Raw genomic sequence first — 25,904 nt, forward strand, 5'->3', positions numbered from 1 at the left:
ATTAATATTTATATACATTAAGAATATCCGTTAAGATTATTTCTTAAGAATATCTAGTACATTCTTAAGAAGATTCTCCTCTTAAGTTAAGAAAATGTTCTTGGTGCCTATTTTAGAAGAGATTATCCTAAACTTAAGTGGGAAATTCTTAAAATAAGAATACCATTTTTTCAGTGCAGTGTTGTGTCAATAACGGCCCCTTTCAACCCGATATTTATCTCTTTTCCCATTGTTTCCTCTTCGAGATTTGTTCGAGCAATTATATCGCCAAATAAATTATTCTTCGTCCGTAAGACGAGAATTCCGGCCGATCTCGTCGATGTCGCGGTGGAACACGCTGCACGATATTCGCGTAACTGCAGCAGGATATCGCGATACGCGTCTACCAAATGCGAACTCTTATGTCTCTGGCAATTATGGCGAAGGTATATATGTGTCTACGCGTAGCTACGTATACTTACCGAAGAAATAATCGACGCGAAGATGGCCCACCTGGTTGGCTTGCTGGCTGGCTGGCGAATATCCCGGATATCTTTGGCCTCCTCCGCCTCCCCCTCCTGCCCGGACTCGCCGGGCCGCTAACCTCGTCGCGGAGGGAAAGCCGGGCTCTCATTACGCCAACAAAATTCTCACATTTTCCGCTAAATGTTCCCTTCGTGTTAATGAACGACTTATCTTCATATTTGCTGTCACCACGTGCGCGAGCCCGGGAGCTCGTTTAGAGAAGTTGGGTTAGCCCGCTAACTATAGCGGCCGCGGAATTAATTGAGACCTCTCCCCTAGCTCTATCTCGTTATACGAGTAAATTCTGAATTCTGGTAACTGCTCATCGGAGTCTGAAACGAGCCGGGACGAGTCGCGGGCACGGCGCGCGCGCGAGCTTCGGTCGGGCCGGGGTAGCCGGTGAGAAATAATATCTGGCAGCGTAATTGCTTTTTAAAAGCCCGCAGCCGTGCCGCGGATTTTGTTCCTCGTAATTGTTAATGACTTTTTTAATAGTGGGAAACGCTGTTTTTAAATCGGCCCGTAAAATCCGCCGCTCGCCCATGGTGATAATCTCATAACTGGATAATTCGCGCGGCTGTATACGCGCTCGAGATGCTCTAATGACTTCTCGATACGCTTCGCAGGAGGAAGAGAAGGAAGAGGAGGAGGAGGAGGAGGAGAAGGAGGCGCCTTCGCGATTGAATCGCGCCCGGGCCCCGCTTTTTATTATTTACAAGCGGTGGGATCGGAGAACGGCGCGCGCTTCCCGGCCGTAGCCGAGTCGAGCGATAAAGACGCGGTCGAATAAACTCCACGGTAAAATAGGAATTAGATATCGAGAGAGACGCGCGCGCGAAGGAGCGAAGCAGAATGGCGGGGGCGGGCGGCGGGCGATGACAACGGGTGGATGGGGCTGGGTAATGAAAGAGAACGCCCGCTACAAATCCATGAGTCCTTTATTAAGAAATACTGCATCGTTCCGACAATCGCGAAATGGTAGTACGAATATAATCTTTAAGCTATTAGAGCTTCGACGCAGCCTCCTTCTCGAGTCGTCGACTTTGCTCGGAGCGTTTCCAGGGCGGTGTTCCGGAGTTTTGACATTGGATTACGAAGTACGGCGTAAAAGTCCTCGGCATAAAACTTTAATTACATTTGAATATAGGCGCGCGCGCCGCGAGACGTACACCGATACCGACTGTTCGGGAATGCGACGCGACGCGACGCGGTCACGACTATTAAGAGGCTGAAACTTCTCGACCGCCGTTCGACCTTTTTTCTCTTTCTTTCTTTCTTTCTTTTTTTTGCTTTTTTTCTTCGCCCGGAGCCGGGCATTGTTCGGGCAAATTCTCCTTCCTCTCGTCGCGAGTGACACGAATATTACATAAATGACGAACAATTATACCATTCGAACGAGAGAGAGAGAGAGAGAGAGAGAGAGAAAGAGAGAGAGAGAGAGAAAGAACTTGTTCTCCCTTTCGTCGCTCACCTGCGATAAAAGTCTCGGTGCTCGCGTGCTCGCGAGACGAAACTCGCGGGGAGGAGCCGATTTTTCGACTTGTGCCGGGCATGCTCGCGCGACCGAATCATTCCAACGGGTAAGAACTGAATTCCGATACGGGTACATTCGCGGATAGAAGAGAGCGCGCGTGCATAGGAATAAAAATTCATTCCACGCTAACGCGCGCCCAGGCGCGTCGAATAAATTCAGTCGCGAATGGAGTTGGTCCTCGTTACGGACAAATAAATCTTCGACTTTTATTCGGTACTTTTAATTCGTTATTCGAGATAAAATTCGCCCGACCCTGGCGCCTTGCCACGACGGGAGTCGTCGCACCCCCGACCGGGTGCTCGCGGCCGCGGAACGTTCGGATCGCCGCCCCGCGCCGGGCGAGACGCTGCGTCTCGAACGGCGATTTACGCTCGAGAGCTCTCGTGAAACTTGCGAACGAAGACGAAAAGAATGGTTTCGACGCGATCTTTCGTCCTTCCCCTTCCGCTCTGCCCCTTCCTTGCTCGTATATCCTTTGTTCCCCCCTACCTCCCCCGCATCGCAGCGCAGCCGCGGAACAAGCCGCGCGCGGCTGTTCGCGGCCGCTCGGCAGCGGTCGTTCGATCGAACAAGTAAGCGGAAAAGCGAGCGGGTCGAACTTCGCCCGCATTGTTGCACTCTGGTCGCGACGCGACCAATTGATCGGAGTACGCACCGAGTATTACGGCGCACCGAGTTACTCTAATCCACCGAATTACGCCCGCATTATACGCGTGCGTGCGCGCCTCTGCGCGCGTTCCCGATTGTTACGGCGTGCGGGGCGCCGCGCGCGTAATTGTCCGGCGAACGTCATGAAGGCGAGCGTCATCGCGGCGATGTCCGCGCCAGGAGGCGCGCAGCAGCCGGAGGCCGCCGCCACCACCACCGCGGATTCTTTTTCCGGCCTCGCTTGCAAAGGCCACGCGGGGCCGAATACACACACGCAAACACACCAAAGACGACGGAACGAGCGCGACGCGCCTGAACAATCTCGGTGGCGCGACAAGGAGAAGACGGAGACACGACAGAGACATAGACAAAGTAGATGACACACGTGGGCGGCGTAAACGCCAGATATCGCTAGACTCGCGTTTTCGCCTGTTTTCATTGTTTTCTCTTTTTTCCTTTTTTTTTTTTGCTTTTCCTTTTTTTCCCTTAACTCATGGCCTTAACTCCTAGACCGCCGCTGCGCGATCCCGATCCCGGGCGAGCCCTCTTCACGGAGAAGACCCCGGACCGTCCTGGAGCCGGACCGTCGTGACTGAGCATTCTCGCTCATCCTACCGGACGTTGAGGACTTCGGCGCAGATCAGCAGGACCAGCAGCAGCTGCAGCACGAGGTAGGGACGCACGGTGGAGTGTCCCGTGGACGCCAACGCGTAAGCGTAGGAGGAGTAGCACTCCCTGCGGATGTAACACACAGGACGGCTTGTTTGAATCGATCTTCGAAGCGGAGCGGTGTAATATCGAGGCGAGAGCGCGTATCGGACGAAGCAATTTCGAATCGTAATCACGTACGGCGATTTTTCGCTTTCGAGTCTTTCGACGCTTCCGAGCGTAGCACGCGACGTATAATTACACGGAGCCGAGTCAACAATGAAGTCGGCGATCGCGACGGAAGGATACTTCAAGCTCCGGCTGGCTGAGATAACATCGTCGACGACTTTAGCGCATTCGCGCGCGCGCGCGCGCGTTGCAGTCGCTGGGATTCGAGTTTCGGTTCGCCGCCAAAATCGGAAGCTCCGTGAAACTCCCGGAAAGCTGGCTGGCGAAAAGTTTCACGAACAAACGGTCGATGAGCGACAAATGCCAGTCACTCGATATCGCGCCCTCGTTGTCCTGTCGTGTGACGCGACGACTCGCGAACGAATAAAAGACTGATTCGCGCTGAGAGAGGAAAAAAAGGATTTCTTATTCCATTAATAATATATTCTTCCGTTGTCGTTTTGTTCACGATGCATAATGCATAATTCTCTCTTCGGGCGGACGTTGGAGAAAGAGGAGAGGGAGAGGGAGAAAGAGAGAGGAAGAGAAAGAGAGAGAGAGAGAGAGAGAGAGAGAGAGAGAGAGAGAGAGAGAGAGAGGATTTGCCCTCGAAAATAGACGCGACGTACGTTCCCATTATATTTGCGAGCGTTTGTCGGCGAGGGTGTTATTACATCATTGTGCAGCGCGGACGGAATTACTTCGAAATTTTACGAAGCATTACGGCGCTAAAACTGCTCGACTGAAAATTCTCTTCGAAAATCTTCGGATTCTTCGACGGTTCTCCTCAAGACTTTGCAAGATTACACGACGCTTTCAAACTGCACGAGAGGGCTTTCACGCTGCTTAATTTACGAAGACCATCCCACTGCTTTTGGAATATTGAAAAGTGCAGTAATCTCTTTTGCCCTCTCTCTCTCTCTCTCTCTCTCTCTCTCTCTCTCTCTCTCTTTCTCTCTCTCTTCCTCTCTCTCTTCCTCTCTCTTTCTCTCTCTCTCTCTCTCTCTCTCTCTCTCTCCCTCTCTCCACGTGCCGACATTTACCCGGCAGGTTACGTGTATTACCGATTCCGCTCTGGAATATCTGACACACTCGGGACACCTCTTTCGGGATATGGAACAAGACCTTTGGTCTTGTTATTTTAGAAGGGGGCCTTTGTCCCTGTTACTTTAGCGTCCCGGATTTTCGACGCGGATCACTTTGGCGGATAAATAGCGGTATCGATTGGCGGTTTGTATATTAACGGTTGATACAAACGCGATATGTCACTCAGAAAGTCCACCTGGTCTGACGTAATATGTGATCGCGGCCGATTTTGCAGATCTCCCGTTAAATCGCAGCACAGCCGATTGAAATTGCGTGCTGGGTCGCATCGATGGCCGTCCGCATTTTTCATTCGAGTATATCAGAGCCTCTTTGAACCGACAATTACACCGAGTACCGAATGCTTGTTGTGTCAACCGTGACTTTGAAAAGCCGGAATGCGGGAATACGGGCTCTCCGTGGCAAACTCGCTTGAGCCGCCGCCGCAGTCGCCGCGTGGTCATCGAAATTTTCCAAATTTTCCGCCTCGCTGCCGTCTCTTCGTAATCGTATTGCGCCGGTCGAGGCACAACGACGCACGCGATCGCGACGCGCTTTGCTGAAGCGCTCCGAATTCAAGCGGTATCCGCTTCATGGTATACGCAGCCAATTAACGACGAACATCGAGGGTTTACCGCACTCTCCACGGATCCCAAGTTTCCCAACATGTGACTTGTTAGCGTGAGTGTTAGAGAGAGAGAGAGAGAGAGAGGGGGGGAGGGAGATGTATCCTACTTTATATAAACTTGGTTTAATTCTCTCGGTTCGACCGTATCTCGTTTTTTGCGTAAACTTTTATTTATCTCGGGCTACGCGAAACATAATTGATAAGAGTAACTTTTTTCATCAAGGAAATACGGCGTGAGAGTGAGAAAAGAAGAAAGTAGAAGAAAGAGAGAGAGAGAGAGAGAGAGAGAGAGAGAGAGAGAGAGAGAGAGAGAGCATGTCGATCGATGGCTGTCAATTTCAGCCACGACGAATCCGACTTGAATTTTATCAACTTTCATTGATGAAATTAGTTTGACCGATATTGTGCTGCGGCGCATAAACGTTGATGGCGTCCGCCGCGGACGCTCTCGTTGCGGAAAATTCCACGAGTGAAGCGTCGCATCACGTCACCCGCGCTCGCTCGTCGATTCCTAACGATCGACGTGACTCGCACGTGCGACCCGAGATATACAATCGCGTCCACGGGCGAATCATCGATACACCGATACCGGTTTATCTCCGCGCTTGCGACGAGCTTACGTCGCGAAATACTGATTTGCCGTCGGCCGTGATCAATAGCAAAATCAGCCGAGAGCCGAAACGAACTCTCCACGGGCGTCGAGGCTCGCGTTCTCTCACCCTCCCTCCCTCCCTCTCTTTCTCGCGCTTTCGCGATCCCCATCCCCACGAATCCGTGGCTGCGCATATTGTGTCTCATGGACATACCTGTAAGACTCGGGATTGAGCCTCGTTACGGTGCAGTAATGATGCAGCGCACAGACGCCGTTGAGGGGGCCGCCGCAGCCCCAGATTTGCTCCACCTCGCGCGGCAGCGAGACCGTGTTGGCCGCGTAATATCTGCGGGACAGAGAGAGCAGCACACATACACACACATACACACACACACACACACGCACGCACGCATGCATACAGCGCGCGCAGGGTGCGCGACGAGAGATAACACTAACGGCGCGGTAAGCGGCACAGCGAGGTCTACCGGTGCATTGGAAGAACAAGCGACCTGGCGACGTGGCGCGTATCGGCACTGTCATTAGCGTCGTAATGGCGCGCACGCGTCTCGGAAAGCCCGGTTGGGAGCGGACAGTTTATCGCGAATCGTCGGCCAAGTATTATCGGATAATTGTCGGCTCGCTCGCGGGGCAAGAGAGTGCCGCGGGGTGGGATTATTATTAACCCTCGGCTCTCTCGCGGGTATCGAGGTATCTCACGCGATACGCGCTGCTCGGAGCAGTCGAGTCGACATTCGCGTTGACATTGACAGCCATGCTGGCAGCTTGACTGGCAAACTTTCCGTCGACCGGCTCCGGCCGGCCGGCGATTACGTGCGCTGAAGAAGGCACCGCCGAGCCTCGATAGACGATCGCGCGACAAACACACACACACACACACACACACGTGGCTGATTTTCTCTTTACGTAACGTTAAGATCCCATACGGCCCCGCCGCTTGATCGTCCGCGATAACGGGCGAATTACGGTGTATTTAGACGAGCGTTATTTGTTCTACGTCCCCGCGCGGCAGGATCGCGGCCGATTAACTCGGAGAAAAATGTCCCGGCGACACGGACGGCCGTTGTGTGTTCGGGGCCACAATCGGGGCCGATAATTAGCGCTCGCGCGCGCGACAAACTATAACGCCACTCTGTCGGAGGCGCGCATTAAGCGCGCCGGAAACTCGTGACTGTGCGCGAATGTCGCCGGCGATTGATCCGCGTCCCCGCTCGGACCGCTCGCCCGTCTACGTACCTGACGAAGGCGTAATCGTTCGATTGCGTAAATCGATCCGCCAGGTCGTGAAGAGTGATCGCCGAGATCTCCTGCAGCTCATAATAGTCGAGCAACGAGTACTCGATCATCCAGTTCGCCTTGCCGATTGAATTTGCTTCGGGCAGATTAAGATAGTACTGCGTGTAATCCAGAATCTGCGCAGGGTGCACAACACATTATACACACACGTGGGGATATACACGCACGCACGCACGCACGCACGCACGCACGCACATATGACGTACGTAACTCGCATCCATACATTTCCGCGTATCCCTTTGAAATCGGCACGTCGCGCAAATAGACCGTTAGCGAGAACGCCGAGATATTACGACAGCGGCTGTGTGTATTTGTGTGCGTGTGTGTGCGCGCGCGCGCGCACGCGCGCATGCACGCCGTTACCATCACGTACCTGTCCGGTGTTGGTTTCGAATTTGTACAGTCGCAAGCCCGGGTTGTTGGGCCCGCCGACAGTGCTGGGCGTTACGCTGGGAGCCATCATTATCCAGGATACGGGCAGACCTGTTCGGCGTGAAGCGAGGATATCGTTTCGCGAAATAATTAATCACGCACTGTGCGCGAGTGTTAATTAAGATTAAGCCCAACGCGACAGATGATAAAGCGTCAGCAATGGCCAGCTGAGGGACGGATAGACTCGGCGGAGGGTCGATAAGAGAACGGGCCGGCGGAGGGCTCGTTGATCCGCACGTGAAAAATCGAAGCGCGAGATCATCCCGTTCTCTTTCTAACCGCGCGAGTCGCTCGAGCGAGCAACTGGGCCGGCCGAGTGAGTCTCGTTCATGAGACAATGTCTCTCGCGGAGAGGTCGAGGGTCGGGTTCATTCGAGCCCGGAGTGACGTGCGTCCGAGAAGCGAGGAACCGTGGCGGCTGGACGGCGGATAATTTGTTATCCCGTCGGAAAATTGTCATATCGAGGAAATTGCCATGAGTAGCGGCGCGTAAAGTTACATCGGCGGGAGGAGGAGTCCGCCTATATATATATATATATATATATATATATCGGTGGGTAAAATTGAAAACAAAATTACACCGCCGGCGGGATAATTAATTCGCCTCGGCTCCGTCGAGTCGAGCAAAGTCAGTGTCGCTCTCGGCGATGACGAGTAACTCATCCCGTTAAAGGCTCGTCTAAAATAGATTTTTAATTCGGACGCTGCTTCTAATTGCCAACGAGTTAAGTTTCGTCTTGGGCAAAAGTGCACTCCTCGCCCGCTGCGCCATGTTCGTCAAGTCCGAGGTGACATTATATCCGCTAATCGCGCGTACATCTGCGCTTACCTGTGTCGCTATAGATGACGCGAAACGTGTCCGAATGCCAGTGCCCGAAGAACTGTCCCCGAATAATGTCCGAGTAGAGCCGCACCACCTGCAGATACCTCGTGTTGTGCCTCTCGTTGAGCGCCGCGGCGCCGCTTTCATGGTCGTCTACTCCTGGCGGTGTGTGGCCGACTATGTACACCTGGCCGTCACAGAGTAAAATAGGAATGAGCATCGAACATCGATATTTCGGAATCCGCATGCCACTATTGGCGCGGTGCGGTGCGGTGCGGTGCGGTGCGGCGCGGCGCACGGTGTTCATCTATTTCGCTTTGATATCGATTCATGAAAACTCGATGTTTCTTCCGATACTATTCGTGTTCCTCCCACCGCGCGTAGATTAACCTTTGACCATCCAATCGACGAGGGCGCGATATTTTCCTACCGTGGCGATTCGTATCGACATAAATATATTCACGTCACGAAGAAGTCAGGAAGCAAAACGATTCTTACGACGCTTTTGTCCGGAGCTACGGTCTCGTTTGTTTCAAACGGTGTTTTTCCCCTTTTTTCAAGAGAGAGAGAGAGAGAGAGAGAGAGAGAGAGAGAGAGAGAGAGAGTGAGTAACCATCGCAGCCACGCGTTAGCATAAATATTTTCATGCACATCGCATGAAAGGTAGGATGAACATCAAACCAAGCTAGTTATGGAAAAATAAACACGAAAAAAGAAAACAAACGAAAATCGTAGAATAAAACGCTGTATTTTTAACAAGCTGTTTTCGACGATTTCGTTTAGTAACTTTGAAATTTAATCGTTACATATATGTGTGTGTGTGTGTGTATTTGTGTATATATGTGTGTATAGATATATATATATATATATATATATATACATATATTTGATTAAATTTGATTAAATTTCAGAGTTACTAAACGAAATTGTCGAGAACAGTTTATATCCTTTTTCCTGCGATATTTCATATTTTGATCTCTAATTGAACCATTAATAGCAATATTATTGTGTGCTGTTTACAGTATGTGAATTTAAATACAACGTCCATTGTATGCGAGTAGAACACTGGGCTGAATAGAAAAATCTTATACCATTTTTCACACTTGTTAATTATCGTCGAACAATGATGAGTATCGGCTGGCATCGAGATGCGCGCGCGCGTAATTGTAAAGTGGATTGTAAAAGAATAGAGAACTTGTTAAGTTTAACAAACACTAAAACTTTCTATTGATGATAGTCTTTTTGTTAATTCTGCAAGACGGGTTAATAATTCAAGGTTCATCGATCAAAATGATCTTCAGACACATATCGAAGTCGGAGTAAAATTTCTATTCTTAGAAAGTTTTCTTCTTCCATCAAATTATTATCCTTTATATTCGTCCGAAAAAAATGAAACATAAAACTGACGCTCGGCGCGCGACAAACCGAAGCAAAAGTTTCCCTGCTTTCCCCATTTGCCTTCGATGTCTTTCGCATTTATATCGTAATGCTAATTGATCCTTGTTCCACAGGTAAATCACTGCGCATTCACCGGGAGCGTTGTAATTTCCTTTTTCCAACAGTTTTTCTTTCAAGTCGCTACGTCGTCTGGAAGTGGAGTTATCGATCCGCGCGCTCTCGATCGGCCGCCGCCGCGTGCAGTAGGTAAGTCAGGCCTGCGGCGCGGCGCGTGAGCGTAAAACAATGGCCGCATTCTTCCGCATTATTTTCGCGGGAACGCGTGACGTGACGGCACGCTGTGCACATTATAGCGTGCAGCGCGCGCGGCCTTGCCCCCACTCCACGGCCCAGGCGAGCAAGGACGCACCGATGAGCAGCCTCACCGCGGCCGGCGCGGGCGGTCGTTCACTCCGGACAAGGACAGAGACTTTAGACGAGAACAGAGCGAAAACAAACATGGACACGCCGCGATGCGATAGCAAGTGTTTACATACACTGGCGCTGCTGGTCTCAGCCAACCGCTCAGCCGCCGCGCCATCGCGCGATGCGCTGCTTTAACTGCCGGCCGCTCAAAAATAACCGGCTCGTGATTTCTTGCCAAGATTACACGTCAACGATGTGTATTTTGCAAGACGTTGCACAAAACTGCAAGAAAAATAAATAAACATGCCTCGCGTAACATATTCTCTGAAAAACTCGCCATTTCGGTCGTCCCGAGTTCGAGCAAAGTCGCGCTAATCGTCGGTAGTTCCGCTGTCGGACAGCTGTAACTCGCCGAGATGAGCCGACATGGAGACGTGAAATAAAGAGCTCTCTTCTTGGCACATGTTCCTGCACGCGTCGCGCGCCACCCTTTTGTCGCCAATTTGGGAGAGTTGAGCGTACTGGTTGACTGAAGGATGCCAAGCAGGCGCTCTCTCATCTCGGCGACACGCGGTCTCTGTCAGCCGCGATAGGATCCTCTAGATTTCTTTCTCCGTCTCGCGTCTGCAGCGAGATCAATATTCTCACTTGCGAGTTGAAGTGACGGAAAAAATCGTCGAGACGTCTATTTTTATGAAAATAACATCGTTACGCACAGCGTGAGACGACGGTAACGCGGTTGATTACTGATGTTTAATTTTCCCGCGTGTTTCTCCCCTTCTCTCTCTCTCTCTCTTTCTCTCTCTCTCTCTCTCTCTCTCTCTCTCTCTCTCTCTCAATGACGCGAGCACCGATCGCCGAAGCGGCACCAGCAACGTCTTACCTACTTTTACGTAACAGCGCCATCAGGAATCTCTTCGATCCGACGTATGTAAATTTCCCGGCGCTTTTAGGTGTCGTCTCGTGTCCCAAATAGCGATGCATCTTTCCGGATGCGCCGCGTCGCGCCGCGCCGCACCGGAGAGAGACGTAGAAACACACGCGCTACCTTTTCCATCGTAAGTTATCGGGCGCATAAAGACGGCCGAGATGTTGCTTCGCGTCCCGAGTACAGCCGCCGGCGGTCCACACTTTTATGGTTGAAGAGTGCAGGGTAAGTTTGCACTGCTTTGATCGTAAAACCGAGCCGCTTCGCGCGATCGATATTCGCGCGCGCAGATTGAAACGAAACGATCCGTCAGAGTCAGTCACACCGACCGCGTTCTCCCGCTTCGTGTGACCGCATCTTTACGGAGCTCCTACGTACGAGACAGGCAGCAGCCACCACCTTAGGCGCTCTTCTCCTTTCGAGCACTGCCGTACTATTGTGATCACAAAATATTCGAACTTTATTTGTTAAAAATCGCGGATAAATTGTAAATCAAATTCGTTTGCTTTCTCAAATTGGTACACATGTCCTTCACATTTGATGAAAAAATTATGGCGTTCTCCTTCAAGCCGTTTGAAAGTGGCGGTTGTTTATGTCAGTGAAGATTGTTGTGCACGGCGATGTTTACGATGTCGAAAAATATGGAGCAAAGAATTTGTTTGAAATTTTGTGATGCGAACGAAATTTCGTTCACAAACGCATTCAAAATGTTGCGAAAAGCTGATGGCGATGACTGTTTATCGAGAACAAGTACGTTTGAGTGGTTTGAAAAGTTTCAAGAAGGACGAGAATCCATTGAAGACGATCCACGCTCTGGAAGACCATCAACGTCAACGGATGCGTCAACGGATGACGCTCACATTGAGAAAGTGAAAGAATTGGTGCTCTAAAATCGTCGACTGACTGTGCGAGAAATAGCAGATGAAGTTGGAATATCATTTGAATCCCGTGCCAGCACACAATTCGTAAGAAACGACCGGAATTGTGGGAAAACAACTCGTGGATTTTGCATCACGACGACGCACCATCGCGCACCTCGACACTTGTGCGTGAATTTCTGACAAAAAACTCAACGAATGTCGCTCCGCAAGTACCGTATTCACCAGACATGTCCCCCTGCGACTTTTTCCTGTTCTCCCTACTGAAAAAACCACTTGGCGGACAGCGTTTCGAATCGACTGAGGACATCGAAGGAAAATCGCTGCGGGAATTAAAGGCCATACCGTCTGCCACGTATGAGCGATATTCCCAGGACTGGATCAAACGCTGGCATATGTGCGTTGCAAGCAATGACTACTTTGAAGGAGACCATAAGAATTTTGATGATTGAATTGTAATTTTGATTTTTAAAAATTAAGTTCGGACTTTTTTTTGATCACAGTAGTATTTATCTTCCCGGTCGTTTCTCCCACGCGCGCTTTGCGTTGTCTTACTTTTATCGTGTCAATTCGGTCGAGGAACCGATATTCAATCCGCCAATCGGGCCATTGACAATTCATTCGACCAAATTATCAGTTTGTACGAAAGAGCCGAGCATCTTTTTCCCTCTCTGACTGATTTCAGAGCATATCTCGCGGTGTGAATGATGGTGTTTAAAGAAGTACAATTGTCGTACTGCTGCGGCTTGAAAATGAAGGCTCTAATGAGTTTTCCCGGCGAGAGTATCACGCTTCTCCGCTTCCGCAAAGGAAAGAATGCAGAAACGCAAAAGGATATGCGCTTTGTGCGGAGGAGGTGCGCCGTGAGCGAACGCATGTGACAGAAGTGCTTTTCGAAATTTCGTGCAGGAGAGCGGTGGACGTCCAGCGGATAATCGCTCTAATCGATTCCGGTCGACAAATTACAGTTCGGGACACGGCGGCCAAGTTGAACATTGGTCAATCAACCGTTTCGAGACACTTAAATCAAATTGGACTGATATAAAGTTCGATGTTTGGACACCGCGCCATTTGACGGAACGAAATTTCATGGATCGCGCGTCCATTTGCGATTCATTTTGCCGGCGCGATCCAGAAGCGAAGCGTTTTTTCAACAAATAATGACGGCGGACGAGAAGTGAATTCTTTGCAATAACAAAAATGGTCCAAAACGACCAACCGAGTGGAGCAAACGAGGTGAACCTAACCTCCATTTCTGAGTCTGGTTTGCGTTTCCGAAAAGAGTCATGCATCTTTCGCCGTCTGGCGGGACTCGAAGGCAATTGTGTATTATGAGCCGCTGCCCAACAACCCAACTATTAATTCGACCGCGAGTGCCGCGCCCGACTGGTGGCAGAAATTGCTCCGAGTCGACGAGATCGGAAAGGTGTCGTCTTGCAGCACGATGATGCACATCATCTCACGTACCAGAGCCGACAAAAATTGCTAGAGTTTGGATGGGACCGATTATCATCATCTGCTTCGCTCATTACAAAACTCCCTTGAAACTGCAAAGTACGCTTCTTCAAGAGACGTGAAACATCACTTGGAAGTTTCGTGTGCCGGAGAAGCACGAGACTCTCATGAGAGGGAGATTACGAAAAGATGACGCGAAATATGGCGAGAGACTGGCGGCTGAACGCTCGATCAAGATCGATCAAGATCGTCTTCAACAATCGACACAAACAATCACACAAGTGCAAAATCGGTCGAGAGTTCGGTCGAAAAAGCCGCGCAGACTCCCTCGGATCAAGTCAACACGGAGTAAACACCCTTGTCTCTCGCACCGTGCCGGCACCGGTGTCTTGGCTCGATGGGAACGCGCTCGATGTCATCTCGCGAGATATTCCGACATGTTGGAGATCTGCATAAACAAGGGGCGCTTCCGCCGCCCGGCGACGGGCGAATACGAAAAATTCGCCGATGCCGCCGGATCGTCAGCGACGTGCTCGCGCAGCCGAGCGACTGGAGACATTCTCATTCAACAGCGGCCCTTAGTTACATCGCGTGACTGCGCCCTGGCTAAACAGACACTCCGGGGTGAATCACGTACGTGGACTGTGCGATGTGTCTCCCCCGGGACGCAGGAAGTCTCGTTAGCGTCGGCAAACCGGCCGGACGCTCGGCCGCTCGCTCGCTCGCTCGCTCGCTCGCGAATGGCAGCTTCGGTGCACAATGTATATCCGCGCACACACACAGGCCGACCGCTCGCGCCGTTCGATCACGCTGTGCGGCTGGGTCTCGACGACGGAGGGCCGGCGGACACGGAGGACTGGCTATCTAATCGGACACGTACGCGAAATTAGTCCCGCCGTTTCGGCGGAGCGCGAATTCAGCCAGAAGTCGCCGGCGAGCGTCGCGCGCCGACAGGGGAGCGCTGATTGAAAAAGTAGCCGCGAGAGAGAGAGAGGGGGTCTGGGAGGGAGAGAGAAGCGAAGGCACACCACGCTCTCTCGCTCGCCGGGTTCTCTAAAACAGGGAGGCTCTTAATCCGAGGCCCCGGGGGACGCGTTCTCCGGCGCTTGTAAGCAAACAAGAGTAATCGACTGATCTGCCGGCGCGCTTGATTTATGAGATCGATATTTCATGCTTACTGAGCCCGCGCAGCCGCGTGTACGCCGTCTAGGAGGGGCGATTCGCGGCAGATCGACAGATCGACCGGCGTAATATCGCCGGTAAGTTGATATCGAAAGCCTCCGATGGCGGCCGCGGGATCGTTGCGGTTTCGCCGTTTGCCGCGCGCGCTGTTCTTTGCGAGCGCAATCGTAAGCGACCGATCGAATATGCAGTCGGATTGCCGAAATGCGAAAGCATGCACCGTGCCGTCTAATTCGCGCACAGAGAGTAGTATCGCGAATGTCGCGGCAGGGCGGCGGGAGAGGGACGGGAAATACCGGCGCGACGTAATCCGCGTGAACGAACGCCTGCGCGCCCCTCGAAAACGATTACGGAAATCAATGTCGCCCCGATTCGTCCGTTTGAACGTTGCGTCGATAGCAGGAGCAACCGCGATAATTGATACACATTATGATGAATCGGCGCGCGACGTTGGCGCCCCCCCCCCCCCCCGGAGGATGCATTTCCAGCGACGGGTCGACGGGGGCGAAAAACTCGTTAAGCGAACAACGGGCGGCGGGCGGGAGAAAAGATGCCTCTGTGCGTATATATTTACGTCCTTCTCTGCCGAGAAGCCTCTTTCTCTCGCATCGTATCGTGCGACGATGCGATTGCGGGGCCGCGCGCGGCCGTTTGAAAGGTGAAACGGCGCAGCGATCGCGGGCGCGAAACGTGCTATTGAATGAGAGACGACGACGCGTCTGGAGTTACGTGGAGCTGGAGCTGTATCGCTCGCCGCTCGCGTTCGCGCGTGTTGCGGTTCGGGGGATAAATGCGAAAAGCGTCCGGCCGACCGGCCGGCCCGGACGAGGAGGGGCTGCAAAAAGCGCACTCTCCGCAAACAAGCGAATCACCGGGCGGGTGGCGGCCGCGAGATTGAAAAATATCGCGCGAAAAGCGCACAGACGTCGATTTTAAATTGCCGCCGAGGGCCTTTTGCCGAAGGCGCAGGCAGGAATCACGAGCGCCATTCAAGGGAGGCACGAACGAATTGGACCGTGCTACAATGGATAGCTGATTGGTCAGTTTTGCCGCTGACGCTCTTAAACGGTTCGTAATTTGTAATCGCATTATCTGGCCGACATCGGGAACGAACGAACGAGCGAACGAGCGAACGAGCGAACGAGCGAACGAACGAACGATCGATCGATTCATCCTCCTGCTGGCTCTCCCTCTCTCTCTTTCTCTCTCTCTCTCTCTCTCTCTCTCTCTCTCTTTCTCGGTTTCTCCTACCCGCGCGCTCTCTCGAGTATCCCTCTCCCTTTACGCCGGCCTTGCCCAATCTCCTCTCCGCTCTCTTCACGGCGTCCCGCTCGACGCCGTGATATCGCTCGTTTCTACGGGAATGTCGGGATCGAAAAGCCCGCTCCGGACCGTTTGCGAAGCCGGCACCGGCGCGGCGCCGGATTATATCTGTCCACGGAAAATCGGATTTCTATCTCGGCCTTGCCCTGCCCAGCCTCGCCCATCCCTCCGCTGCTGCCGCCTCCCTTTTCCGCATCTCCGTGTCTCTGCGCCTGTGTTCGCGCGTCCTTTTTATCCCAGGCACATAAGGACGTATAAGATTTTCCGAGAATTCTTCCGGAAATCCCCGGAGAGCGCGTCCGCGAGTAGCGGTCGAGCGAGCATCGAGAGAAAGGAGAAGAAGGAGGACGAGGACGAGGAGGTGGAGGAGGAGGAGGAGGAGGAGAAGCAGAAGGAGAGCAGAAGGAGAAGGTGGCGGGAGAATTATTGCTGGTTATCGGAGCCACGGCCAACGAGCAATGCTCGCTACATTTTCCGATTGTTATTACCCTACTGGTCATTTCATCGCTCTGAAGAGGACTTACCGTGCGATGGCTGCTTTGCTTGTACGCTCGTTGATCCGCGTTGAGAGCTTCTCGGGAGAGAATGAGAGAGAGAGAGAGAGAGAGAGAGAGAGAGAGAGAGAGAGAGAGAGGGAGAGGAAGAGGGGCAGAGAATAGCGGAGAGAGGGCGTAGAGGAGGTAGAAGACCTTTAGGAGTCTCTTGAGAGTTCGCGGAATATCGCGCACAGGCTATCAAGCAAAGAATACGGCTGGTTTATCGAAACCGGTCACGAGATGCGTTATTATTCGATCGTTATCGTCCGGCCGACGTCGATCTCTCGCTCCACGTGTTCAAAGTTCGCGGCTGCTTGAAACTTGCCGGACGAACAATTTATTATCGCACGCGCGAGCTTAAGCAGTGTCGGGGGCGAGAAGGATTGCGCGGAGCGTGCGGAAATATTCCGAAGCGAAGAGTCCGGGCTTGCACAAAGGGACTTGATACAAATTTCTCGCAACGTCCACATTTAAATTTAACGCCGGGTCTAATTATAATGGCAGCAAGCTCCGCGCTCGCGTCTCTCCAAGAGGGAAGCCGCATTCGCTATCAATATATCATGGGGCTCCTTTTTCAGTAGCCGCACAGTTGGGCTCCAAATGCGACGCAGTGAAAATAAACTTTTTGCTTTCTCGCGAATCTCTCGTCTCTTTCTGCGCCAAATCGGAGATTTAAAAAGACGTCCGAGTTTCGTAACAGAAATATCAGAGAGAGAGAGAGAGAGAGAGAAGGAGAGATTTTTTATAATAATATTCTAATTCTATACTCGGGCATAATATCCTTTCCTCGCTCGTTTGTTTGTCTCCCCGTCTCTCCGCCCTCCCCTTTACAGCCACCCAGAGACAGCCAGGGCGAATATCCATTTACCATCGGCCGTGACTCCGAACTTCCGCCGTATCGCGCGGCGTTTGCGTTAAACCCGCTGCTGCTACTATAGCCGGCCATGACGAATCTCGCGAGTAATTTCCGACCTTTGACCTGTGCAGAATCAAAGATTTAAAAAACGTGGGGTGGTTTCGCGCGCACGTAGCCGGAGGTACACCGAAATAACGTCACTCTTCATACACACGGAACACCACCACCAGCACCACCACCACCGCCGTCGCCGCCGCCGCCGCCGCCGCCGCCGCCGCCGCCACCATTACCAGCAGCAGCCATCAGCAATACTACACCACCTACACTGCCACCCGTGGCGTTATGCATCGCGCGCGCAGGGGTGACCCACAGGGTTGCGCCTTTTCGAAACGCACACGTAGGTGAATGCGCCCGATAGTGTCCTGGATAAACGCGACGGCTCAGCTTGGCTCTGCCCTGCTCTCTGCTTTGCTCTGCTCTGCTCTCTCTCTCTCTCTCTCTCTATCTCTCTCTCTCTCTCGTCGGTTAATACGATCGGGATCAATGGTGGTGGCGTGCAACGGTTTAGGTATACGAACCCCCCCCTCTCCCTCCCCCCTCTCTCTCTTTCTCTCTCTCTCTCTCTCTCTCTCTCTCTCTCTCTCTCTCTCTCTTTCTCCTCGGCGGCGGCGCCCGTGTATGGAATACCAAGTCTCTCCATAATTTATCGTCGGTCGTGCCATCTCGGTCGCGTGAAGGATCTCCCTCGCGTATGTCGAACTCGTTCCGCACGCCCCGCGGCGTAATCGATAACCGATAACCTCGGCCTCGGCAGCGCGATATTTGATATCGCGCGTCCCGACTTGAAAGATTTCCGCTCGCTCCGATACCGGGCCTCGATATCGATACCTGGTGGCTTTCGCAGAGCCGGCGAGAGCCGGCGAGAGCGAGTGAACGGGCGCCCAGCTAATTACCTCGCTGATCGAAGAGGATAAATTCGCGAACGTCCCTTCATCCCATCGGTCGTGCCACCTCGGTATCTCTGATATCCCGGGAAGCGTACCGAATGGCCGTTACGATTTGTCATCGCGCTTTACCGAGGCTTTACCATCGCGAGGATCGAGAGAACGTAATACGTATGCCCTCGCTTCTCCTCCTGGGACAAGGCGAGGGGGCGGGGGAGAGTCCCGACTGCAGCCCTCGAGAAACGGGGGAACTCCCGCCATTTGCATTCGAATCTTCGACACGATTATACAATTTGCTTCGTCTTCCCGCGAGGGTATCCGTTTAGCTCCGATTACAAATCTATATTCGGGCGGCTCCACAGTCGAGCCGCGTCGCGTCGCGCGGCGCCGCGCCACGCAGGAGTGTGCGCGACGGAGATAAGCCGATAAGCCGTCGAACGACGAAGCGCGGCGTGATTAAGAAAATCGGAAAGCGCGGAGTGCGCTTTCTGCGTGTGCGTCCTCGGCGCGAGATAATTATAAGCTTCGAATGAAGAGCTGCTCGCCACGTGGGAATCCGAATTTTTGCCTCGCGAGGCAGTCCATTCTCTCCTATCTCTCGATGCTTCTTCTTCGCTGTCATCGTCGAGAGAGAGAGAGGGAGAGCGAGTCTTTACTCGCGTCCGCGTGCGCGCGAGGAAATTTTTCCAACCTGGGAAATATGGAATATCCCCGCGCTCGCGCTCGCGCGGAAATTAATCTGCCACCAGGGCGCGTCGGGCCGGTCCGGGCGGGCGCGTGTATTCTGGTGCGCCGTAATTTATAAGCGCGCGAACGAGGAGGAACGAAAGCGACGGGCGATAACACACGGGCTGCTTGATAAATCATACATCTCATTGAGAGCCGATCGACGGGATTTTATTCGGCCCGTCGGAAATTTATTTCATTAAAATCTATCTTCGTGACAAGCACATCTCTGTCGCGTTACCGTTTTAATATGACGCGCCAAACAGCGCCGATGCTCTCTCGATCGCGAGAGCCCGGCGCGAAACACTGTCAGCGGCGGCAAAAAATTTCTACGTTCTTCCACGTGCGTCACGTTCGGCTGCCCGGGACGGCTTCTAAACGTCGAACAATCGAGAAGGGGCGGGAGGGCGCGGGGAAGGAGCGAGACTCCGTATAGAGAGTGTAATCAACGCGCTGCGATACGACGAGTCTGAGGGACAACGGTAAATAAAACGAAGTGAGTCGCTTCGTAGGATAAACAGCGCGCGATCAGTCGGAGCGTAAGTACTTGCGAGAGTTGCTCGCTGCGAAGCGTCATAATAACGTTCGCATTAAAGGAACAGCTGTTTCGGCTTGCTCAGATCTCGTCTTACCGGGGAGTCGTGTAAACTGCTTTCTCGTTTAATACGCTTAAAATTGAAACACGACGTGCGGGATGAGGACGGAGGAGGGGGGGGATGGGGATACCCTGTTTCGGACGTTAGCGAGAGCGAGCGGACGGGCGGGCGAGTTTTAATCCGTCGAACGACTCCTGAATCTTTAATAAATCGCTGCAAATTTAAATACATTTCCTCACGTTCCGTCCTATTGTCCATGACACGTCACTGTGAATCCTGTTTACGCGCGGGATATATTTAATGGATGGCAACGCCGAATATCAATAATGTCTCATAAATATCTCGTAATTTTCTCTTTCTTCCTCTCTCTCTCTCTCTCTCTCTCTCTCTCTCTCTCTCTCTCTCTCGTCGCTCGCGGTCGCCGAGGAAGATCGTAGATCTCGTTCGCGAAGCATGGTGTGAGGAAAAAGCGAGGGTGGACGTGTATCACGTTGCGCCCGGCGCGGCAGCAGGACGAAACGCTTATTTAACCGGTCGAGAGATAATATAACGCCACCTTAAATTTTCCCTAACGCCCCGCCGGTTCTTGGGTTTCTCACGCTTTTTGCGAAACAATAAGCTGCGCGCGAACCTGAGTAATAACCTTGCGCGGGTACCCTTCAATTACTCAACTTGTCGTGCGACACGCGAGGTCGCCTATTCCCCCCCCCCCCCGGCCCTCCGAGGCTGTTTTATGCCCGCATATTTACTCGGCGAAATATTTGCCATAATTCCGCGATGTTTGACGAGCCCGATATAGTGCGGGCCGGTAATCGCGAGAATTCTCTGCGCGCGATGCCGCGCCGCGCTGCCGCGTCGCAATATTCGACACATCGAGAGACGCGCGGGCGGGGCACGGAGAATCGCGAGCGATCGCGGCGAGAATGACGTTTGCTTGTTCATTGATCAGAATCGAGTCCCGTCGATTCGTTGATATAACACGAGGCTCAACGAATGTCGAGGAGTAGACGCGCGTGTGAGAGACGCGCGAGATCGCCGTCTCGCGACTATTGCTCGGGAAATTTACATTATCGGCCGTCGTATTGTATTTCCTTAAGCGCGGAGGAAGACGAAGGGAAGGGGACGAGAAAGCGGCGGGGAGAAGAGAAATATTAATCGAATGTGAAGCGCGCACGTTAATCTCGCGGCTGGAAACGCGCGGCTTTTCGAAAAGCGCGCAATCGGATCCCGGACGGAGTCGTTTCTAAAGCGACTGCCGAGTTTCGCATCGCGGATATTCGCGGTGCGCGCTGGCCAAGTTCCGCGCGGACCTAGGCGCTGATTAAAAATCTATTTGGAAATTTATTGGACGTGTAAAGAACAACTCTAGCATCACCACCCGCCTTTTCCTTGTACCGCTTGCTCGCGCAGCCGAGTTTCTTCGTGATAGGCAGGCAATTAACGCGTTCGCTCCAACGAAAATACCTCGACTCCGTCGGCATACATTTACGCCGCGTGTATACCGTGTACGTATCCGTTTTCCCTCGTTCTTCCTCCTTCCGCGCTCTCTCCAGTCGCTTTCGATCTCGTTCGCGAGAACGCGAACGCGAGGAGGTCGCGCGAAGCCCCGATCGCTCTCGCGTCGCCGGTCGCCCGTGAACCTTGCAGCTCCGCGACTTGGACTTGTGTCAACACACACGGAGCGGCACAAAAGAACGCTGACGCCTGGCTTATCTTAACATCGCCGGCAAATTTCATTCGAGGAAGTTATCGATCCGCTTCGGGGATCTGCGCTTTCGTCGCTGCCGACACCTCGGCAACGATGTGCCGGCGATAACGACGTTAAACGCCGATCGGATCGCGGCGACGCTCGTCGCTCGCCCTGATCCTGAGGGCCCGGGATATTATTAGCTCCAAGTGCATTTCATCGTTCCCGCGATGTATTTCCCGATCGGCGCTGACCGAGCGCGACGAGGAAACCGGCTTTCGACCGGCTCCGCGCGATTCATTTCGCCCGATCGGGAATCGTATCGCGCGACTCGCGTTCGCAGTTTTATCGACGATTGACTTCGTTAGAGGGGGACTTCATTTATTTGCGGCCGAACGATCGCGTTATTGCGCTCGTTATAACGGCGCGAGCGCGATTCAACACTCGAAACGTCATTGCTCGCTTTCGCATCGATCGGAAAGCGGTCGACCGACCGACCGATCGAGCGGGCGAGCGGGCGAGCGGGCAGGCAAGCGGCCAGCGGAGCAACGTTGCGTGAAAATTGACAGAGCGCGGACTAATGTTAAGATTTTATCCGTTCTTTCGATCATTCCTGGTCGTAATGGAGCTCTCGGTACACCTAATAATTATAATACCCCGATGCGGCGGCGCACCTGTTACAATATTACGTACTAATTCGCCGTGTATCGAGTGTTCCGTGCACACTTCGCGTCGTCGTTTTAACGTAGGCTCTCGCTGAAGGAGAGAAATCGATTTTCCCTCGGCGATTAACCAGTCGGGTGAAGCCAGCGTTCGCCGCAATTTTCCAATTTTCCGCGTTACGTATCTCCGCGGCGGAGATTCAGATGAAAATTTCAGCTTCAGGTTGAAGCGATCTTTATCTCTGCAATTAACCGAGCAAAGCACGATTTTGTTGTCCGTCGTTTCCCCGCGAGCTTCGTTCGCGACGAGAGAGAGAGAGGGAGAGAGAGAGAGAGAGAGAGGGAGAGAGAGAGAGAGAGAGAGAGAGAGAGAAAGAGAGAGAGAGAGAGAGGGGAGAATGCAGCGGTGAGAGAGGGAAAAAAGGCGCGCGCTTCTTCCTCGATCGCTCGTAACTCGACTGGATTATAGACGCTGCGACGTTTCCACTTCCAGGAAAAATCGACTTTGAATTCATCGCGGCAAGTCCCGCGCGCTAATTGCCCCGCTCAATTAACTCATCTCTCTCGTTCTTCTCCTCTTAAGCGAAGCGCGTTAACCGCCAATCTCAAGAGAGAAAGAGAGAGAGAGAGAGAGAGAAAGGAGGAGGATGAAAGAAAGAAAGAAAGAACAAGTCGACGCGATTCGTTCGCGATTCGCAGGTGAAAATGTCTCTTCCCGCACGTCCGCGTATCGCCTCTCGATGTCTCGTACAATTTGCACGAGACATGCACGTGCGCGCACACACGCACGGTTCGACGAACATGCAAAGTTTCCAGTGCGACTTTTATGTCGTGGCGTGGTCGATATTTGTTTTAAAATCGAATTACGTACAGCGAAGATAGTCGTGTTCCGTCGAATACTTTCGCTTAATTTACTTCCGAGCTTGTCGAGTGAGAACGACAGAGAGAGAGAGGGAGGGAGAGGGGAGAAGCCCCACGAGAGTCGGCGGCGATCGATATCGCTGGCAAAATAACGCGACACATGCATTAAAAGACGAAAATTCCATTACCCCGGCGGGGGTAACTGTCCAAACAAGAATCGATTCACAGCGATCGGGTTAGTATCGAGACTCTCGGCCGGGTTGCTCGCCTGTGTCCTCTCCCTCTCCCTCCCTCTCTCTCCCTCTCTCTCGCTCTCTCTCTCTCTCTCTCTCTCTCTCTCTCTCTCTCTCTCTCTCTCTCTCTCTCTCTATTCGGCGCTAGTTTCTGTCCGCATCCGAACCGCAGGACTCGCCTCAATCGCTCACGGTGCTTCCTTATCCGGCAGAAATCGATAAACGATATACGACGACGTCGGGAATTATCTCGTCGCCGTATATCCGCGCCGGGACGACGCGATATAGCTGCCGAAACACGAGAGGCAAAAAGGAAAGAGAAGAGAAGAGAAGAAAACACACCGCGCGAGGACAGAAGAGAGAACAAGGAGCGAAAAAAAATAAAAAGCGGGAGGGGCGAGAGAGAGAAAAAAGGAGAGAGCGGACAATAAAGGAAGAGAGAGAGAGAGAGAGAGAGAGAGAGAGAAGAAGCGTGAGGGGAAGGAGCGGCGAAAAGAGAATGCGTCTGACGCACGGCGATAGCGAGAGGACCGGTAATATCATAGATTGTACAGGATCAACCTACCGTCTCCTTCTTCTTCCGCGCATTCTCGAGCACCGACTCGAACCAGAACCATTGGCCAAAAGGATCCTGCGTGTTATCGACCGTGGTGCTGCCGGCGCGATGCAGCATACGGCTGTCCACCGGATTCAGCCACAAATTCGTATTAAGGAAGACGATCCGATACTTCTTCGAGCGTTGCTCGATCGTATAGTAGCCGGCTGCAACAAATTTTGAATAGCGCGCCGAGCCGGCGGTAAAGCCCTGGCGAATTTATGCCCGCCAATAAGCTTACTTTGTGCCGTAACGTTTTCGAGGGCTAGGGAGGGAGAGAAGGAGAGGATGAGAGAGGGGGAGAGAAGGAGAGACAGAGTGAAGTATCGATAAATATTGCACAGCGAGCCGTTGCGCGCGTCTCGAAATCAAAGGTCGGCACGAGACTCTCGTTCGCCGCGATCATTTATGCAGCTTCCGGGGCGGTAAGATCTCTGCCTCTTTCCGAACATTAATACATTACGGCGCGGCACTAAATGCATAATATCGTAGGTACGCACTTATGGGCAAAGATGGTAGACGGTATGCGCCGGCAGCGCCGTGCTGCGCGCGGGGCTGCTTCGCGCTAGTTCTCGGCCGTTACTCGGATTACAGCCAGATATTGCACGCGAGCAGAGTTATTCGACGCAATATTGTTACTTTGAAATCGGGACCGGGCGAATTTTACGCTTATACACTTGCCCGAAGCCCGAATGCAGCGCCGAGAAAACTTCAAGATCGATTCGGAACGAGGAGGTGTGCATGCGTACACCTTCCTTCAAAGCTGAATCTCCGCCTGAATTTTCCACCCGCTAACGAACGAATTTTTATATTCCCGCGTCCGCCCCGGAATTTATACGAGTGAAATTTTATTCCCGCCTTCGTTAGATTCTCATCGCGAGCGCGCTCCGGAATATACAAAACAAAGCGCGTTGTTACCGCGGAAGGATATTATCGGCTATCTTTTTCCTAAGCGCACGCCGTTATCGTTATCCTTAGATATCCTTAAATTAATATTCCGGGATTACAATTACGGATTCATGGCGCGAGTCGCGCGAGTTCGCGCCGGTTCGAGCGTACGAAGCTATCGATATCGCGTCCTTACATCGTCCTGCGACGCGCATAGAGGCCGGACAGAGAGAAAACTGTTAACGTAATAGCTGTAACGAGCGAACGTTTAGTGCAAAGTGGCTTTTAAAGCTGAATGAAAATTTAACTGACGCTTAATGACTAGTGGGAAACTGTTCAGAGTGTAAGAGGGCGGGGGGGGAGGGGGGAGGCGACAGAAACAGGGAGGGAAAGAGGGGGGAAATTTCTGAGCACCGGTTGTAAACTACCGAGGTAGAGGGCTGTATTCCTGCGAAGCGGACCAGGAAGTAACCACGTTGAATTGCATCCCATAGATCGAGGGTACTTATTCGAAATAATAGCTCGCGGGCAACTCTGCCCGCGAAATATGTCTTCTCAATAAAGTCATAAATGCATTCGATGGCGGCTCCGGTCCCCGGAGTATCACAGCGAGGAGATCCGTGCCCGCACACACCGGACGTCGGATGCCGTCTCAGTTGGGTTCGCTGCCATTTCTTCCTCCCGAGTAAGTCGCTGCTTGGCTGCAGCGGCTTGAATCCTCCAGCCACGAGAGGCTACGACTCCACAATGCTCTGCGGCGCCGGCAGGAGGAAGGAACGAGGGCGAAGAAGGACGAGGCGGCCGGCCGCGGTGGGAAGCCCTCGCAAACACGGTACATTCGCTCGCCTCGCGCATCGCGCATCGCGCGCGCGCGCGCGGAAGAAGTACGTACCCTTCTCGAAGGTGTCGAGCGCCTCCTGCGGTAGCCACTGGTGCCAAATATCCGCGAGCTGCGTGTAGCTGACGCCGATGTCCTCGTGGCCGAGCGCGGGGAATACGAATTGTCCCTTGAACGTGCGGGACAACAGATCGGTCAGATTTCGCAAACACTGCAGACGCAGCTCGACGCTCATGCCGGCGGTGCGCGTCAGCGCGTCACTGCAACAAGTAGTTACAGCCTCGTTAGTCCTGGTTACACAGAACGCGCGCTGCCGAGGATTACAGGACCGAGTGTCGGCCCGGTGATTATCGCTGATAAATACGACGGGGAAGAGGAAACGTCGGGAAATAAGGACGCGTCGTGTCGCGTCGCGTCGCGTCCCGTTGCGTCGCGAGATGAAGCTGCGCGATGCGACGCCACGAACAAGGCGAGAACAACAGCGAGGACGAGGACGAGGACGAGGACGGGGACAACGACGACAACGACGACGACGACGA

At 52.8% G+C, this 25,904-nt stretch overlaps 1 protein-coding gene across 1 annotated transcript in view; it reads right to left on the reverse strand.

Annotated features, from left to right (window-relative positions):
* Nucleotides 1–1,424: 1,424 nt before the first annotated feature.
* LOC105189220 (acid sphingomyelinase-like phosphodiesterase 3a) overlaps nt 1,425–25,904 on the reverse strand; it is a 77,658-nt gene continuing 53,178 nt past the window's right edge. The window contains exons 5-11 of the mRNA XM_025299528.1: nt 25,420–25,625; nt 23,610–23,806; nt 8,381–8,561; nt 7,493–7,602; nt 7,060–7,235; nt 6,020–6,151; nt 1,425–3,421 (exon numbers count right to left, since the gene is read on the reverse strand). Coding sequence (XP_025155313.1) covers nt 3,298–3,421; nt 6,020–6,151; nt 7,060–7,235; nt 7,493–7,602; nt 8,381–8,561; nt 23,610–23,806; nt 25,420–25,625 — 1,126 coding nt within the window. The 3' untranslated portion in view covers nt 1,425–3,297. The remainder of the gene's footprint in view (nt 3,422–6,019; nt 6,152–7,059; nt 7,236–7,492; nt 7,603–8,380; nt 8,562–23,609; nt 23,807–25,419; nt 25,626–25,904) is intronic.

The sequence above is a fragment of the Harpegnathos saltator genome, unplaced genomic scaffold (genome assembly GCF_003227715.2).
Source record: "Harpegnathos saltator strain DR-91 unplaced genomic scaffold, Hsal_v8.6 scaffold283, whole genome shotgun sequence".
In the NCBI taxonomy this organism is placed as follows: Eukaryota; Metazoa; Arthropoda; class Insecta; order Hymenoptera; family Formicidae; genus Harpegnathos; species Harpegnathos saltator.